The 18864-nt window shown below is 43.1% G+C and overlaps 3 protein-coding genes across 20 annotated transcripts in view; 1 reads left to right on the forward strand and 2 right to left on the reverse strand.

The window, feature by feature from the left end:
• fryl (furry homolog, like) overlaps positions 1-11483 on the forward strand; it is a 69803-nt gene extending 58320 nt beyond the window's left edge. For 15 of the 18 annotated variants that reach the window (XM_044199744.1, XM_044199743.1, XM_044199729.1 and 12 more), the window contains 9 exons: positions 255-667; positions 2354-2561; positions 2724-2873; positions 3111-3209; positions 5218-5286; positions 6982-6999; positions 7840-7950; positions 8583-8776; positions 9584-11483. In XM_044199744.1, coding sequence (XP_044055679.1) covers positions 255-667; positions 2354-2561; positions 2724-2873; positions 3111-3209; positions 5218-5286; positions 6982-6999; positions 7840-7950; positions 8583-8776; positions 9584-9824 — 1503 coding nt within the window. In that variant the 3' untranslated portion in view covers positions 9825-11483. The remainder of the gene's footprint in view (positions 1-254; positions 668-2353; positions 2562-2723; positions 2874-3110; positions 3210-5217; positions 5287-6981; positions 7000-7839; positions 7951-8582; positions 8777-9583) is intronic. The other 3 variants (XM_044199731.1, XM_044199738.1, XM_044199747.1) reach the window with 1 other exon arrangement.
• Positions 11484-11932: 449 nt separating this feature from the next.
• On the reverse strand, positions 11933-14179 carry zar1 (zygote arrest 1). The gene is made up of 4 exons (XM_044199777.1): positions 13310-14179; positions 12609-12701; positions 12311-12385; positions 11933-12242 (listed from the first exon to the last, which is right to left on the reverse strand). The coding sequence occupies exons 1-4, from the start codon at positions 14006-14008 to the stop codon at positions 12099-12101; spliced, it is 1011 nt and encodes a 336-aa protein (XP_044055712.1). The 5' UTR covers positions 14009-14179; the 3' UTR covers positions 11933-12098.
• Positions 14159-18768, reverse strand: slc10a4 (solute carrier family 10 member 4). The gene is made up of 3 exons (XM_044199776.1): positions 16293-18768; positions 15809-16019; positions 14159-15220 (listed from the first exon to the last, which is right to left on the reverse strand). The coding sequence occupies exons 1-3, from the start codon at positions 16820-16822 to the stop codon at positions 14696-14698; spliced, it is 1266 nt and encodes a 421-aa protein (XP_044055711.1). The 5' UTR covers positions 16823-18768; the 3' UTR covers positions 14159-14695.
• Positions 18769-18864: the final 96 nt, after the last annotated feature.

The raw sequence follows: 18864 nt of genomic DNA on the forward strand, positions 1-18864 counted from the left end.
CTTAAAAGTTACTCTTGCATAATTGAAACTAATATGTATTCTTAAGTATAGGCTATGGCAGTCTTAATTCAACCTATAATAGAGGTTCAGCAGTGAATCTGTGTTCTCTAATTGATATTAAGAACCGCCGTTATCATGACAACCAGGCAATCGAACTGTTGAATAAAAGATAACTTTAATGTACAATGTGTTTTTATGTGGTATCCTCTGCTGCCAAACTGCACCTGAGCGCCCCCTTCTGACTTGTGTTACAGGATGCTGTAAGCATGACAGCAGCAGACGAGCTGAGTAGCAGTGTGAGTGAAGACACAGGGTTTTGCAGTGCCCCCCCTCTGCCGTCTGATCCACAGGAGCTGTGTGACCTCCCAGACTCGCAGGACCCTCAGGATGCTCAGGAACCCCAGGAGACCCAGGATCCTCAGGAAGACCTGGATCCAGCCCCCCCTCCCCCGCCGGCCATAGACACCCCACCGGGGTCCCTCTGTGAGGAGGAATCCCAAACAGAGCTGCCTCTATCTCTGCCCCTGCCCATGCCACCAGAGACGAATCTAGATCCAGACCCAGACAGCACCTGTGGCTCTGTGTGGGAGGAAGATGTGACACAGGCCCTGAAGGAGCTGGATGAGCGTTGTGAGGAGGAGGAAGCGGACTTTTCTAGCATGTCCAGGTAAGTGGATTGTTTTGGATCAAGACCACTACACAAAGTTTTACAGAGAATCTGAAAAGCTAGATATATGCACCACCGTTAATGTTAATTTCAAAAGATTTACTTTGTAAACAATTCAGATGCGGGGGAAAAGATCTCAGAACATACTACAGATACTAGAAAACATGTACAGTGATGTAAAACGGAATGCTGAAAATGAGACGTCTTATCACACTAATGACTTCACTAACATCAGAAGAATGTTCCATTTTTATGAAATATAATATTAGGCTTATTAAGAATCAGGAAAAACAAGCAGGACTGCTAAATCACACAGCAAAGGCCAAATAGTTAATGAGTGAGGCTGTTGTTTTAACTGCCATCTACTAACTTGGAAGCACGATGAGATACATCAAGATCTGTTAGTTCAGCTCAGCAAGTTCTTAATTGATTGTGATTGATCACATTGTATGTTTGCTTTGTAGTTATTAATCAGAGCAGCACGTTGCAACTTTTACAAGGCAACACTTTCTTTACCCCCTCTGCTAACCAATTTTCTGGGTGAAACCCTGATTGGAACTGTCCATTTAAGAAAGCAATGTCTACACTCAGCTCACTCTACACTCACTCTACAGCTTACATTTGTTAATTTTTTGTTGAAACTACAAGTGACATGATAATTTCCAATGTTTTTACGATGGTATGATGGGTAATTTCTTCTCTGGCATGGCTCCCATGTGGGCCAAAACTATGAAGGCGGGCCAGGGTAGGCTGGCTCCAATCCACATTTAAACATTCCCTCTTCAAGGTGGGCCAATTCTGGCTGGAGGACAGTTGTTAAGTCACAGTTTTAAACTACACTGAAGCAATATGAAGAAGCAAAGTTGAACAAACATGAAGACACACACACAGTCACTCACTTAGCCTTGTACTTGCATGCATCACTGTACTCAAGGTCTTTCACTTAGCTAAGCCATGTATGATTGATAGGCAAGTGTGTGAGTGGGGTGTACTCTGAGTGATTGTCTGAAAATAGTGGGTCACTAACCAGTTTAGTGTTTTTCTGTGTATGAGGATTTATGTGAGTGGGAGAGAGCAAGATAAAAACAACTCGGCAATGTTGTACGTCTGAGGATGGGAGCTAGCTCTGTTTTGCAGAAGTGTGTGTGTGTGTGTGTGTAGATGCCCAGCTCGTACAGAGCTCTCTGCAGTCCTGTGTGGGATGGGAGTGCAGTGCGCTAGTGCTGTTAGCAGTTGCAGCACAGTCGAGCTGCAGACAAGGGGAGAGAGTAAGGGAAAGAGAAAAAGGAAGCGATAGTTGGGGTGAGGATGAGGACAGAGACTGTGTCCGCTACAGCGCTTGGCAGCGCAGGCTTTAGATACTTATATTCAGTCTGCTTCTTCAGGCTGTTTGGTCCTACAGGCCTGTGAGTATCTGTACGTGTGCGTGTGTGGGGGAGAGAGAGTTTGCATGATGCTAAAATGCTAATAACTCACATGTTGTTATTATGCTAGAGCACTGCAGTAGATTAGAGCGCTCAATATACTGCAGCAAAATCTGCAGTGGGGGAGGCAGAGATACAGCAATGTGAGGTTGTTTACTTGCAGCGAGCAAGGATGAGCATGTGTGTGTGTTTACATTTGTCCTTCAGTAAAGACTGAGGGGAGTGTCGGATTGTAGCTTATTGGCCCCCGTGTGTGTTTCAGTCAAGATGAAGGTGACGCAGACTGCTTCCCAGAGATTCAGGCCTCTCCGCCCCCTTCGCCGTTCCTCTCTGCCATCCTGGCAGCATTCCAGCCTGTTGCCTATGACAATGAGGAAGATGCTTGGCGTTGCCATGTCAACCAGATGTTGTCAGATACAGATGGTTCCTCTGCTGTTTACACGTTCCACGTGTTCTCCCGACTCTTTCAGGTAAATGCCTTCTAAATGTTATTTTTTGGGGGGGGGGTTATTTTTGCGGGGTTTTTTGGGTGGCAGTACTACACTGCATCTGTTGCATCTACAATCTTTACTAGTGAGCATTCTCAAGATTTTTTTCTTTCCTTTTTTATTCCACATCCTTGTTTAATACAGAGCATTCAGAGGAAATTTGGCTCCATTACACATTCATCTGTTCGCTTTCTCGGGGAAAGGCTCCAGCGAATGGGTAATCAGTTCCTCAGTTCCCTGGAAGTCATGACATCTCGCTCACAATGCCCCACTGTGCTGCTGGATGCAGAGACGGTGAGGCTGTTCTGCATGGTTGTCTGCAATAATTTTAAAAAAACTGATAGGGCTAAAATAAAATAATGTGGTTGCACAAACATGTTCCCTATTATTTTGCAAAAATAGTGCTGCATGTTATGCACATTCCTTAATGTGTACATGTGTCCTGCTGTAGATATTTTTGTGTCATGTACTGTGTATGTATTGGGTGGTGTTGTGGGTTAATGTATGTGTTGTCCTGTCTTGCTGTTGTAGCTGGTCTCTTGTGGACTGTTGGAGACTCTGAAGTTTAGTGTGCTGGAGTTACAGGAACACCTGGACACCTACAACGCCAAGAGAGAAGCAGCAGAACTTGTAAGTCACCACGTATCTTCCACACTCACCATATGTGCTTTCCCATTCTCTTTTAACCTTTTTCCCTCAGGACACGTTGCCTCACATCCTCTGTGATTCTTAAGACTGCCACAACTGCAGTTTAAGTTGCTGTGTTAGGATATGTGTGTGTCTGTGTGTGTGTGACTCTAAGGAACTGTCTCATAATAGCCTCTCATCTCAACAGAGATGGTCTTAGGAAGCATGTGTATATTGCCCTTTATCCCTTTGCCATTGCACCATGGAAGGCCAAGAGGACATTGAGGCTACATCCACACCTAATACGTTTCCATTTTAAAACTCATAACTTTTGCTACGTTTACGCCTAGGTCCACACTACTCCGGCGTTTTCAAACCCTTAACACAGAGACTTTTGAAAACGCTGCTGACCCCGTTTTAGTTTGAAAACTCCAGGATTGCATTTTAAGCTGGACGGGCGGAAATTGGAGACTTTTGAAAACGATGACGCAGACACCCATGTTCGCTTCCTGATTCGTCACAATGTGTCCTTCCCTGATTCGTCATGACCCTATCACATGACCCTTTTCCGGAAGAAAACAAACATCAGCCTTGACTACCAGCATGACTACCAACATGGATAACGAATTACAGGCATTGCTGGCCTTGTTGTCTATGCTAGCAGCTGTTGTGCAGTTAAATTCTGCATTTTATAATGCTACTGCTGCCTACATGCGCAGGAGGCAAGCTATTATTCGACCTTAAAGATGGGACAATTCCCTCCTGCCCTAAAGAATTGGTGGAGGGTGAAGATGCTGTCGCTGTGTTTCTTCTGGATGATCCAGCTTATCCCCTGAACCTACAGGAGCAGAACTATGGGCTATCACTTTGGGGTTCATTTGGACATTTGAAGGCACAGTTTGCTTTGAGGAGGGCGATGGACATAAACATGGAGGACCTTCCTTTTGTTGTCTGTGCTTGTTTTGTTCTGCACAACTATTGTGAAGTTCAAAGAAACTAAACAAACTAAGCATAAATGCTGCTCTCCAGTACGACAGGGACTAAAAGCCACCCAGCAGAGCTATTAATGTGACCGAGGGGAAACGTGTGCTGACCAAATTTCTTGACCCCGTAATGTATGTAGTATATAGGCTATAGTAACCTAGTAGCAGCCTAGTAGTATTGGAGTATCTTAGTTGGTGGCTACTATAAATAAAACCACTTTTTTGTAACTGTGTTTGAAAAATTAGTTTTTTTCACCCCATTAAATTCGCCTGAGTGTGTGTGTGAGAAAGATACAGGTAGATCTTAGTTCTTAAGTATAGACAGTAGTAGACAATCTGCTTCCTGTTTACACTGGCGCATGCATACCCAGTGTATGTGAATATACATGTTAGTATGGACCGAGATTATTTCTGAAACGGTGCTAAACGCTCATGTGTACGGAGATCGTTTTCGTTTTAAAATGAGCCTGAGACAAATAGCTAGTGCTGCACAAGATAAGTTCCAGTCTGTCTCATCTGGCAGACACTGAATCAGTGTGTGGTATGAGTAATTTAGCTGCCGTTAGTTTCTGCATCACTAGTGACATCCCCTGCTGAGGGGATAAAAATAACCCTCAGTGCTCCTAAATCAGTTATAGAAGGCCAGGCAGGAGAAGCTGTGAGTGGTGGGAGGAGGAACGAAGGGGGAGGGGAACGAAAAGAAGAGATGAGATTGCAGAGGGTTCTGGGATGCAGGGGCGCTAATTGAATGAGACGTCAATGGTCCCTGGAGGGCTAGATACTATCTCGTGCTCTGGAACAGGCCTTCTTTAATTCGCTAAGTACAGCACACTTATTAAATCTCCTCCCTGACCAACCTTTTATTATATACGCACACAAATGTAGATGCAGACGTCCAAGGGAGGAAAAAAGCTCTTGTATTGCCTCTGTTACCAATCTTCCAATCCCTCCCCTAATCCTTGTTGTTGTTGTTGTTGTTTTTTCTCCTGTCTTGATTCTCACCTATTCCTGTCCTCCCAACCCTGTAGTGGCTGGAGAACTGCAGGAAAACATTTGGGGATAAAGACAGCAGCCAACGACCCAATACTCATGCACAGGTAGGAATGAACACTTACTTGTTTGATGGCTGGGAATGTTATTTGTAATTTATGTTGATCAGTATGACTTTTAGGATCTGGTAGGAAAATTGTTAGACTGCAACTAAATGACGAATGGATGAATTTTGTAACCAGTGAGGTCTCTCTCTCTCTTCATTAAGGCTTAAGGTACAGCTGAAATTAAGGCATGTTTTTTGTCTGCTACAGCATACATACAGTAACTGCTGTGTAAATCACGTCCTGCATTCTCCTTTGAGAAATATCAGAAACTGAAAGGGAAAAATTTGTATTTAATTTTTTTTTTTTTCTGATGACGCCCCCTAGTTTTGCATTTGTTCGTCAGAATACCGTTAGTTCTCCGTCTACGTAGATGGAGAACTTGTTTCTATACAGCCAAATGGCTTCATTTTAAACCGTATTTGCATAAAGCAGTAATGTCAGCGTTCTGTCATAGGCAGAAGGTCACACTGAGCCAGACAGCTGCCTGCTAATGTTACACAACACAAGAGACACAGACTTTGAACAACAACCCACATTAGCTTTCCTGATAGTCTCCTCCTATCTAACTTACAAACATGAACACAAGTCCTGTCCTGCACCTTAGCTTGTTGAACAAGCGACCAAACAAACATTCACAGTGGAAAAGTGCACTGCTAACATAATTTTACATAGCTAATTAGCTGCTCAGCTGCAGCACATTTAACAGCATGTAAACGTACCTGCAAATGTCACTTCGGTCCAGTTAGATGCTGGTGTGGTCCTTACTCTTCACTACCACTAACAGGCCCATGACATGTAGGCTACAGCACAGGTTAGCTTACTCTCCCCTGCCGGGGCTCAGCCTGCCAGCTGCTGTCAAACAAACACAGATCCCAACATTCCCCTCCAGCCACTGACAGGAACATTAGTTTTTCTGATATTTTCCCAAAGACCCGTTTTTTCTTTCTTTTTGATAATGAAAAAATATTAACAATAAATTTTAAAAACACGTTGACATTACTTTGACTAAATATGATTATTTTTTTAAATGTGATAGTATTTTTTTTGTCTTTCTTATACAGCGAGTCTTATACAACTCATTTGTTTCATTCATACCATATTAATTAGCATAATATGTATATACTGTGTGTGTTTGTATATATTAGGAGATAATTAAGTTAAAGAATGAAGAAAGATGAGAATTTTAAGACAGACATACAGGTTTTCAATTTTTAACTCAATTGTCCTCACTTGCGTCTTTGCATGGTCTCTCACTTCACATCCTAGAATTGTTGACATTTTGACGTAGCTTGAGTGTCTTGCACAGATCTGTGGACTTCATGCTCACAGCTAAATGCTGTCTTAGGTTAAAACTGATGTGCTGTTTTCAGTCACAACGGTGACCTATTCAGAGGTCCTTTACTCCACTCTCCTTCCTTCTGTAGCCTCTACCATATCTTTCCTCTCCCTCATCATACATGCTGTTATTCAGCCTCTCAGAATAAAGGTTTCTGTCTGCTGAAGTGAGCTCATATGTGTTTTGTCACTGAGCCCTCCTTGACCTGTGTCAAGGGAAGATGATAAACCACCGCTCCTTGCCCATCAGGTCACTGTGTCTCATCTGCCATGTTAAAGCTCACTAATTCTTGGTCTTTCTCTCCTTCTGTTTTGTTTGTTGTTGGTTTTTTTGTGTGACCTGCTCACCTTCTTGCTTAGCAAATGGAAAATCTAGCAGTAAGTGGTTCTCATATTATGGACTCTTAATAATCATGACATCTGAACAAAACACTGATCATCTCATCCCTCTCTGTACATACTGGTGCTGTTGACAACCACAGACTGTTCTCTGCCACCACCCTAACCCACCTCTGTATATCTGTCTCTGCCTTGATCGGTCATGTAACCCAGCTCAACTCTCCCATCTACCCAATCATAAGTTATCCTGTATTGCAATATATGCTTCTTCTTTTTTCTGTCGTTACATCCAGCCTGGATAATCAGTGTCTTAACCGTTTTGTACTGCATACTGATTCTGTCTGCAGATAGATGAAGATGTCTAAACATGTATTCATTGTAGAGTTACTGATGATTTCAGAGGGGTGCCTGTGTTGGTAGAGGACGGGTGGAGCGATCATATTGTTGTCAGGATAAGATTACTTTCATTTTGCATGTGTATTGTTCCATTTCTATATCTGTTCAAATTGCCATTTTTTTCTCCCTCCATGTTTTCCTGGATTAGGGTCTTAACTTTTAATAATTACCCACTTTTTTTGTTTTATTCATCTAGTCGGCCATACTGGTCACAGTGGCCCATAGGGAGCATCACAGGAGGTGGTGATAGATAGTTTTCTAATTGAAATCTCATGACTAATTCTACTAGTGGTAGACTTACCTCTTGCTCCATGGCCCAAACCGGATGGCACTCTGCTCTCGGCCATGTTAACCCTTTCATCTACTCCCACGTCTCTAACCCAGGATACCCATCTGTCTAATCATATGATCATCAGAGTAATTTCAGTGCAGGTTAGACCATTATGCAGGCACGTGACTCTGTTAATGTTTCTGTCTCTGTAGGAGCTGGAGTTATGTCGCAGGCTTTATAAGTTGCACTTTCAGTTGCTGCTGCTCTTCCAGGCCTACTGTAAGCTCATCAGCAGGGTGGACACCATCAAGAGAGAGGCAGAGGTGAGACTAAAACCATCCTGGATTTGTTGTTGACTGCTTCAGAATAAGATGACTTTGCATGGATACATTGTTGTTTAGGTCTCCGACATACATTGAAATGATAAAACATGCCTGAAATGCATTTTACATTTAGTTGGAGTTTATCTTTCCCTCAGAAAGACACTGTGGAAGGTTACATCTTTCCCATCTCCTTTGTCAGAGAATCAAGAACAGACAAATTGCATTATATTACATCATATTGTAAGAGCACTGTTCCACAGATTGCTGTCTCTTTTTCTGTAGTTGTTTGTCATAAAATGTTTTGTTTATTTAGTTTATTTCTTTAAATTTTATTTTAAATTAAAATTATACTGTACATAAATTATCAGTACGTTCTATTGTAAAATACAGGGCATTGGTGGTTCTTTTAACTACAGAATAGCTAAAGCAATCATTGCTGAATGTGGACTGCAGTCGATCCCTGTCTGTGCTGCATCTTGCTGGAGCTTTAATTAGATTTAAGTAATGAAATTTTAAAAATTCTCATACGGAGTGATGGGGTCAGCTATTCCAGTTAATGTTTAGTCAAGAGGTTAATTTTGCACATATATGCTGTGATATGATATTAATGTTTTTATGTCTCTGTTTCTAAGGTGACCAACATGTCTGAAGAGCTCACTATCCTAGAGAGCTGTTTGAAGGAGGCAGAAACAGGAAATGATAGTCAGGAGGATGTGTGTATGTCAGACACTGCTCAGAACAACACAGAGACGGCCATCCAGTCACTGATTGAAACTCTCAGAGCCAGAGACTTCAACTCTGCCATCACACAGGTCAAAGTCTTTAGGTAAGATGAACATTATAATTCCAGAGCACAGACACAACTTTTTGTGCAAATACGACAGGTCGACAAATTGATTGAGCCAACTGACCAAAAAAACTTAATCAAAGACAATTTAATAAATAAGGAGTAATCATGTTTCAAGTCATGGCTCTAGAAAGTTGCTGTTTACAACTTTTTTTTAAATGTTTGTTCTCATTGCAATTTGAATATGTTTGGGTTTTTAATATCTTAAACAATTAAATGTTAGACTTATTGATCATGAAAATAATCATTAGTTGCAACAATAAAATGCAGTGCTATGTTTTGCCTTGTAGAGTTGAAAACAGTGTTAGTGAAGTCTTCACAAGCAGAAGAGCTGGCAGCATCCTTTTGATTTCACTAGGCAACTCCATCATCATCAGCTGCTGTCAATCACCTACTATAGCTAGCGTAACTAAAGAACAGAAAAACAGAAACCTATCCATTTCAGTCACAATACTCTTAAGTCTGATGCAGTTTATTGATTGGTAAAATTCACTGGAAAGGTACAACCACCACCAACTTTTTTCCTCAGTTTTCCTTGAGATCTAAAAGCGGAAATGAAGTAGGTGTATTTCTGCTCAGACCTGAACATGTTTAAAATGGGGTATTCACCAAAAACTATATAAAACAAGGCACCTGGTGTGCACAAACAGAACAAAAATACATCAAACACAATGAAAACAATTAGAAAAATGTTCATCCGACTGCTTGAAACGTGTTCTGTATGATTACAACTTCTGTTCAAAATCTTCTCTGCATGTACTCACCCCCACCCTCTTTCATCTACAGGTCTCTGTGGCCTAACGACATCTTTGGTAACGAGACAGACAATGCAGTCCAGACCCTTCTGCACATCTACTTCCGTCACCAGACGTTGGGCCAGACGGGCTGCTTGGCGGTGGTGGGTCCCAGCAGGGACTTGTCTCAGGCTAGCACCCGCCTCATGGAGCTCAACCTGCAGATCCGTGAGGCTCTGAGTCAGGCGCAGGCCTGCCAGCCCCACACCACCATGGTCAGCACTGGACTGTGAACCTGTGGTGCTGCAGGCCTGGACTAGACTGGACAAAAATACCCCCCCTGCTCTACTCAGACCTCACCTCAGCTGTAGAGAGAGGGTAGACAGAGAGGGGCTTCAGAGACTCCACCTATAAAGGGCTAAAGGATGTGTGGGAATAACTGTGACTCTTAATATATATTATTACATGTATGAATGCTTAAAGCTAACACCTTTTCCCAGACTAAGCCAACTTGCAAAATTCAGTTGCAATAAGTCATGTGGTGGTGTGCCTGGGAGAGAATAAGAGAGGACGCAGTGGGATGATAACTTTTTTCTCTTTTGTTGTTTTCCTTTATTTTTTTCTTTTTGCTGGGTCTGACCTGATGGGCCTATCGTACCTACCGGTGGGCTCCTCGGTGCCTGGGCTGGAAGATGGTATTGAAGCATGTAAGACAGTCCAGAGGAGGTGTCGTATGTGTGAGGACACACTGTCAAGATTCATAAGCAAACTGAAAAATCTTGTTTAAAAAAAAAAGTTTTCAAAAGCATGCTTGAAAGAGAAGAGCACTGCAAGAATATTTTTTTGAGAAATGTATTTTTTATTAGAGCTAACATCCTAGGTTGTAAATGTTAGGATATTTAACATGTAATTGTAACCCTGTGGGAAATGTTTGCCTTCAGGGAGTGTAAAAAGAGAAATATATCTGTTTATTGATCTGCTCTGAGAGGAGAGTCCCCTTCAACAGGTCTTCACGCAAAACTCACTCTTTAACCAAATAAGTAGCTGCCTTTAGAGACTCTTGACTGTGTGATATATATTGGATATTCTGGTATACGCTCACACACAAATGCATATACTTGCACACAAGTGCAGACTGGCTACAACTCATTATGGAAACATAACTTATTTTACTCTGTATATATTTTAGAAAATGTATAGTGTAAAACCAGTATTTTTCCCTTGTACTTTTGTGTAATGCACTGTTCATCCGAAAGGGATGTATGTATAAAGCTAATGTGATGAGAGAAAGCCAAGACCAGATTTGAGTCATTAATGATCCGCTCTACCTTTGTCATCCAATTACAATTTTTCCCAAAGGCTGCCTTGGTTGTTGGTTGTGGTCTTGCAAAGGGGGTCAGGGCTCATTTGGGACTAGCCACCTGTCTGCCTTTGTGATGGTGATGGCATGGGAGATCTAATGTAGCCTCCATCGCCTATTGGACCACGCTGATCCAGCTAAGTCATATGCATTCCTTCTCTCCACTGTGATCTTTGTTAGCGTGTCGCCCCAGGCTCTGCTGTAAGCCTCATGAAGGGGAGACTAAGGTTCGTTTGTCTATGTAGGTTGATCATGTCGCAAAGCAGCGCTCATCCGCCGCTACGTTTTGATCCCATTTTCCAAGGGAAAATGGCTTTATTTTTGAAGCTGCGCTATGCCTTCAGAATGGCCCTTCTTGCTGCTGTGACTGCAGGACATTATCTGAATGCTTTCTGGAAATCTTGTCATGGCACATTGTAATAGTCACTGTACTCATTCCTCAGCTTTTCCCCCCTGCTTGTCTGGTACATTTGAATGCTGTTCTTAATGAATATTTACCTGGAAATGTTTTAATGTAGAGGTGCATTATACATTTTTCTTGTTCACTCACATACCAGCCTTCTCAATGGATAAATAAAAACCTAATCATTCAGTACAAGCTTGGTCTTAAGTTATTAAACTAGTGGAAACATGACTTTCCTAAAGTTTAGAGTAAAATAGTATTATGACTGCTAGACTTCCTGATGCATACTAACCTGGAGCTGGCTCATGCCCCCCCAGAGGAAAGTATCTAATGGAATTCCAATAAAATGACTTAAATTCAAAGTCTAGATAATTGAGTGCTAGTGTTTAGCCCAGTAGAAACATGAATTCTGTTAATCTCCGTGATCCACTTGGCCCCCAGTAATCTTATATTTGAGCTTTTTCATCTGCTATTTGTTGCATGAGGCAGAGGTTCACGGGGCTACATTAAGCCTAACTTGAGGTAACATCTTACACAGGTTGATGTAGACTTAAAGCACTAACATTGTAGTTGCCTTTCCTCCATTTCCACTAGTGACGAGGCCTCAGACAGTGGTTTGAGTAAAAAGAACTCTTCAGTACAGTGTGCACAGTAGCTAATTTATTACATTGTAAAGTGTTAGGTGCTTACCCATTAATTTCATCAACACAAAATAGCCTGAAATTAAGTTTTGAAACATCAAATATGTTTTGCAACCAAGATGCCAAATTGATGCAGAGATGCAAAGTTCAGTTGAGATGCTTCCTAGATGATGTATTTGAAGCTGAAAGTGCTGTCACAGGAGAGCCGCTTGCCTTTGCATCTGCCACACAAGTCCTGTCTGTGGGGCCGTTTGGGGTCAACGTGGCGTTGTGTTATTGCACAGGAGCAGCGCGCTTTGTTGCAAGTCTGGGGGGGTTGGATTTAGTTATTGCACATGGGATATTTAAATTTACAGAGCAAAGAGAAGGGCTCACGTGGCATGTGATGTCCTCAACACGGTATGGGTTGAACTCCTTTTGGCATTTCCTACAGTACTGTTTGAAGTAAACCTGGAAAAAAAAAAAAAGTTAAAGGTAATTTTACAGCAGGACCCCATCTGAAAAGATGATTAAGTACAAAAGAGGACACTAGTTTCCTCTAAAGATGAAGACTCATTGCTGTAAAATGCACTCCAGGTTTCAGACGAAATCGGAAGTTACTCTTCATATTGCAACTATTGACAAATTACTAGGCTGAATTTTGTTACCTTTCATGAGAAAATAAAGTGCTCACCTTGTTGGTGCCCTGAACACACCAAACATAGGCACTCTCCCATCGCAGACTGCATTCTCTGCAGTGATAATATCCATACTTCTGTTCCAGAAACTGATGGACAAAAGGCAAGTCAGTGAGTGTGTTCACTCCCTCCGCAGCCTAACCCCTCAATATTAGTGGACTAATCTGTTACACAATTAAGCGCAGTTCATATTTACTGTCTTCATTTATACATTTCAGCTTGGTTTCTCTTTACTGTCAGCTTGCAATAATAGCTAGAAGTTGGCCATTTGGCTGATGGTCAACATTATCATGAGATGTAGCCTAGCTTTGTTATCCTGACTTCTAAATTACCATACAATACTGTAGGAACAACATTAACTCAATTTTAGGATAAAGTATACTTTTGAATTTTTACCCTACATGATTTGCTTATTACTGTTAGAACATAAGTTTTGAAACAGGAAGTTACTTAATAGTTGAAAATAACCCATCTGAGTAGCTTACTTTCTGGGAGACTTCATTTATATGTATTTTTTTGCTTTCGTTTTATCTTGAGACTTGTTTAATTCTTTTTATTTAGCTTATTTATTCTTTTAACTTAACGCAAATATAACTGATTAAAACTAATGACAAATAAATAGGGTGTGTAAATCAGCAGCAAAGGGGTTCCTCCAGCTTGAAGTAAACGACCCCCGTGAGCGCGTGATTCATCTCACCTGGAACCGCACACGCGCCCTGCTGTTTGCCCCCTCCGCAGCAGGCTGCGCATCCTCACTCTTCACTTGTTTGGATTTGGGTTTTGAGCGCTGGTCTGGGAGCTTTGCGGTCTTCCCATCCTCACCAGCTTTGTTATCTTCGCTCTTCTCGTCGCTTTTCCCCGCGTACTCGGGCGGGTCACCAGGCGGCTCTCTGCTCTGCACCTCACCACAGGAGGCTTCCTTATTGTTGTTGTTGTCATCGACCAGAAAGGAGGTGACGCTTCTGTAGGCTATAGGTGAATACACCGCGAGGGTGCGGGGGTAACGCACACCGCCCGCTGCCTTGGGGCTGCCACTGCTGCCGGGCGTCGTAGGCTCCTGCCGCCTTTTGCGCCTGAAGTCCCGCTTCATGGCCAGGAGGGTCCGCGGGCCGATGGAGCACTGCACCGAGGCGTCTCTCTTCGGGTTGACCTGCACCGCCACATCTTTAGTGTTTGCCTTCCTGAGCCTCGGGGTGAGCTTCGGATTGATTTGCGATAAGATGGACTTCAGCTGGGCTCGCTGGTGGTTGTTGAAAGCATCCGAAGTGTCGCCATAGTGGGACAGGTAACTTTTATATTTCCACCCTGCGTCTTTAGGCCTGGGGTATCTGCCCATGTAAGGGTTGTATGAATAGAAATAGCTGTCGACTGGCTCGTCGTCACCATATGTTGCCATTTTGTTCAACCAAGCACGGCTGGTAGGTGTAGCTATTTAAATAGATTGGCCAACACGAGCTCTCCATTAGGCCTAATTATGGTCAGGTGTGGGACTGGTTTCCTTTCTCTCCCCAAAAACAGCAGACACGTGATGAAGGTATACAAGTTGTAGTTTTGTTTCTATACACATTTTATTTTCTTGATACAGTTGTTTATAATATACACAGACACTGGAATGGCACTGTAATTAATAACTGATATGTTTGTCTCGTGTCTTTTTCGTTTCCCTCTCTTACATGCACACACACACACACACACACACACACACACACACACAGAGTTTAAAAACACTTCACTTGTGAAATTAAATGCTGTCTTGCTTTGATGGTGTGATTTACTGATTAATGTCACTTTCCCAGATTGAAGTTAAGCTTTGATGATGAAAATTGCTTTACAGGTTACACAGCAATGTTTTAAAACGTGTTTTTTCATCCCATATTAGACATGAAATGGGCATTGTCAATTTGAATGAAGCTTATGACATTAAACACCTTTTTTCAGCAGCCAGGTCAGTGATAAACATTTGGATTTCCCTGCATAGTCTCCCTGTTTCCCAGGGTTTCCTTTATAAATGATGAATCCACTTGCAGGTCTTATTCTGCTCTCCTACATCTGTAGTGGGGAACTGATTTTAAAATTTTGCACATTAAACAGGAGTTGGATCAGGAGGACAGGGGTCCAACATGATGGTGTTTGGGTCACTCACTGTCATGGCACCATAAGATGAATCAATATCCTCGTCCTGAAATCGTTGATAAGTTATATCCGTGTCCTCGCTGTCCCCCATGGGGTCTGCTTTGTGCAGGACCTTCTTCCTGTACATCCTGTAGGCCAGGATGAAAACGCCAGCCTCGGCTGCTTGGAACAGGGCGTACAGCAGAGGGAACATGTACATCCCTCCCATCAGCTTAGGGGGGAAGGCCAGCTTCAGGATGGCAGTGCACAGCTGCACGTTCTGGCATCCTGTCTCCAGAGAGACTGACCTGCGACAGTTGGGCGGCAGGTCAAAGAGCATGGCCAGGCCGTAACCTGCAGCGTAGCCACACAGGGGCATCAGGACAGCCACCGCGTAGACAGAGGGTGGGATGGTGGACAGGAGCTCCGGCCCCAGCATCGTTCCAGTGAGGATGAACAGCATCACAAGGGTGACCAGCAGAGACCACAGAGATGCCTGGAAAGACACAATATATCAGGATGAGGGCGACGTTCTGTACATATGGCAGCTTTTTTTCTACTGTAGGGCACTTTTTGCATGTCTGCCATCCTGGAAGAGGAATCCTTCTCCTCCTGTTAAAGGGGTTTTGTGTTTCGTTTTCCTCATGTGAACTGAGGGTCTATAAGAATAAAGGGTGTCATATGTTGTCAAGACTGCACTTTCTGAGGAAAACTAGGTATTTTGAGCTATAATTAAAATGGACTTTTTAAACACAGGGCTGGAATCTGCATCAAGGCATCTCTGCTGCCTCACTTTACTGTCTATTGTGACTGATGTTGCCCTCCCTCTGTGGCTGTTACCATAAATGGGAGGGAGGAGCTCTTCCTGACAAAGTCCCTCTGATGTCACTGTTCCTGCGGTCAGCATCCCCCTCTACTTAGGGCAGGCAAGGAAAATTACGCAGTGCGCTTTTGCGCAAAGGCGCTCCTTAACCTAAAGTACTCAGGGTCTAAATGACACAAAATTGAATTATTTGACTGATTCAACTTAACTTGACACAACATTAAGTGGAAAAGTAACTTTGAGAAATTGCTCTTAAATTACCTTTAAAACAATGTCGGCTACACGCGTGTAGCGGTACCTCAACATAACTCCTAAGCCAATGGGGATGAGAGTGCTGCACAGGGTCAGGATGATGGCCCCGAAGGGCATGAGGTTGACCACAGGTGTGTTGATCCAGGCCCGGCTGTAGATCCACAGACACAGCGGCATCAGCACGAGCGCCAGCAGAGTGGAAGATATGGTCATGATGATGCTGGGGAGAGGAGAGACGCACCGTTATGAATGCCGTTCGTTGGTCACAGTGTTGGATCATTTTAGTTAAGTTTGACAAAAATGTCTCATTGACTTTAGTGAAGCATTTAGAACTTTAGAGTTATGCGTAAAGCTTACCAAAGCCCCCATTATTTCAGTGCGTAATTTGTCGAATAATACGCAAAACATAGTTAAACTTTGAAATCTTTTAACAGGTTCACTTGATAACTCACTACATGCTGTTTTTCTAGGTGAGTACAGTATTTTTTTTTACCTTAGATTCATCTCCCCGTGCACCAGCAGAGACATGATATTTGATAAGTTTCCTCCCGGGCAGCAGCCACAGAGGAGAACAGCCATCGCTGCCACATCCTCCAGAGAGAAGGCTAAAGCCAACAGAAAGGCCACCAAGGGCATGATAACAAACTGACACACCAGTGCCAGCAGCACCCCGATGGGTCTGCGGATATGTTCTCCAAGCTGGCTAACCTCCACCGTGCATCCCAGTCCCAGCATAGTAAAGCAAAGAACCAGTCCCACAAATACATTGATACCGTGATTGAGCGGGGAGTCCCAAAAGGCAGGCATCAGGTGAGGGGATTCCGTCGGCGGAGTGGCCATAAACTCAGCTCCATCGGCAATCCTGAAAGGGCTGCCTTCAAGGAAGACGGCACTACTGACCACCAATCCAGCCATGGCAGTGTCCTCTGGAAAATCCACAACTTGCTTCAAAGTGTCCGATATAAGAAAGTCTATCAAGCCAGCATTTTGTGCATCGCCACCCAACAGGCTGGAGTTCTCCATGGCGCAACAGGAGGACAGAGGCTCGGCACAGTCGGTTTGTGCCTGTCGGAGCTCGTGCGTAAAATGATTCCCCTAGTGGCGCACTGTCACTAATAAGAAACTGCGCAGGATCCAGTGGTCGGAGGATGAGATGGTGCCGTGGCATTGATAGTCTTGAAGCGACTCACTGAGTCACACTGGTGCCACGGATTGGCTCCCCGATAGACGCACATAGCTGGAGGGGAGTCTGCACACGATCTTAAGCTTCAGCGAGAGTGGATGGGCCAATCAATAACGCCCAGGCTGCCCTTTTATACCGCGCTCCGCTCCGTATGAGGAGAACGGTCCCCAAAATATCAATCTAATTATTATTATTACATATTGACAGTTTTCCATGTGGGAAATTACACCCAGGCCAACAGAGGCTATCCTGTCTCATATTTTCTGTAGAATTATAAAGGCCATCATTTAGACATATGGAAAATTAAGCTGTAGTGAAGACAGCTGTTTGTCGAGGTTGAGTAAGCACAGCCTACATGAATGAAAATGGTGCTGATCTTTATATTAGTGCAGCAAACTGTGAAAATCTGCCTGCCGGTTTCTTTTGTTTGGCGCTGCCGTTTCTTTCATGAAGTGTGCGCATTACGCAAGCCCTCATCTCAGACTTTATGATTGATTTTAATAGATGGTTATCAATGTGAGGTATTATAGCTCTTATATTATTGATGCTTTATATTGTTACAGTTTCTATTTAACAATCTGTTTTAAACTTGCTGAGTCAGTCCATCCGTTAATTAACACAACATCCCACTATAAATATCCTGTGATTCTACCCTGTGGAGGTCAGGCAACATATTTGTAAAATATTGTGGTCTGTTGCTGTGACAGTTGGCTCCCCACAATAATGCATCAGATTCAGCACAGCATCACCTCGGCTGCTTTAAGGAACCTTGTTGTTTGGGGTTTGACTTGACCATATCTACTGTGTCTGTGTATCTTCAGCCCACAGAACATCAAGCCGTGGTGCCACACACAGAGGCAGCAGAGCTTCCAGAGATGTCACGTCTTCAGGGCACTGACGGTGGAGTGGGACGGGACGGTTTGCACCATTCCGTGACTCAGGCTTTCATCTGTCTCCTCCCCTTCCCGGAGACACACAGTGTCCCCCATTTACCACCGGGTGACTCCAGGTACTTAATGCAATAGCTGTCTGTGTACAGAATACATAATGTGTCAACTTCCGCTTAAAAAGCTGTGAAGTGTTTCAGCATCACCTTTTGGGTGATGCTGCACTTTAAATAAACTGTAGTTGGTAATTCTGTTTAACATGCACTTCATTACTAAAATAAAAAATAACAGCTTGAAGGTCCCAGCACGAAAAATACATATTGTCCTTTCATGTGTATATCATGCGTACAAAGTATCTGCTTCAGTCTGAAGCCATTCGGCCCACATATGGGACTCTGACCCTGTCTCCATTAAAAACAAGTTATTGAGTGAGCGCAAAGCAATCCTGAAAGTGAATTTTAGAGAGCCTTCAGAACAAGTGTTGAAAGGGTAGAATCGTGAGTCTAACTCCACAACACAAATGATGTCACGTATGAGTGACCAGAGCTTCCTCTGCGGTCTTCGATGTTGTGCACTCTCAATTTTGGCAGTTTGTATCCTTTGCATGCAACTCCAACTGAAAGAGTAAAATACTTTGGATTTGGCCTAGAAGTAAAGTGTCATCGGCTTTTAACTAGCGCCTGGTTGTTTCCTTGCGTTGTCATTTATCCACAGATATAACTGAAAAATAATTGACCCTAACATTTGGGTGTGCCCTTTTCATGTTTTCAAGTGCTTAGATTCTGCCAAGAAAAAACTTATGACATAGTTTGAGCCCCGTGTACATGAAATCAGGATTTTGCACACACAATTTGCACAAAAATCTTGACCTGCAGAATGATTGCAGCTTGAATTTACTTTGCAGTCACTCACATTTTTTGTTTTATGTTCTGTGGTATGTTCTGATGGCTTTCGTTGTCTGAAAGTAATCCAAACCTTATGCAAATGATCCAAAA

Source organism: Siniperca chuatsi, linkage group LG6 (genome assembly GCF_020085105.1).
Source record: "Siniperca chuatsi isolate FFG_IHB_CAS linkage group LG6, ASM2008510v1, whole genome shotgun sequence".
Lineage (NCBI taxonomy): Eukaryota > Metazoa > Chordata > Actinopteri > Centrarchiformes > Sinipercidae > Siniperca > Siniperca chuatsi.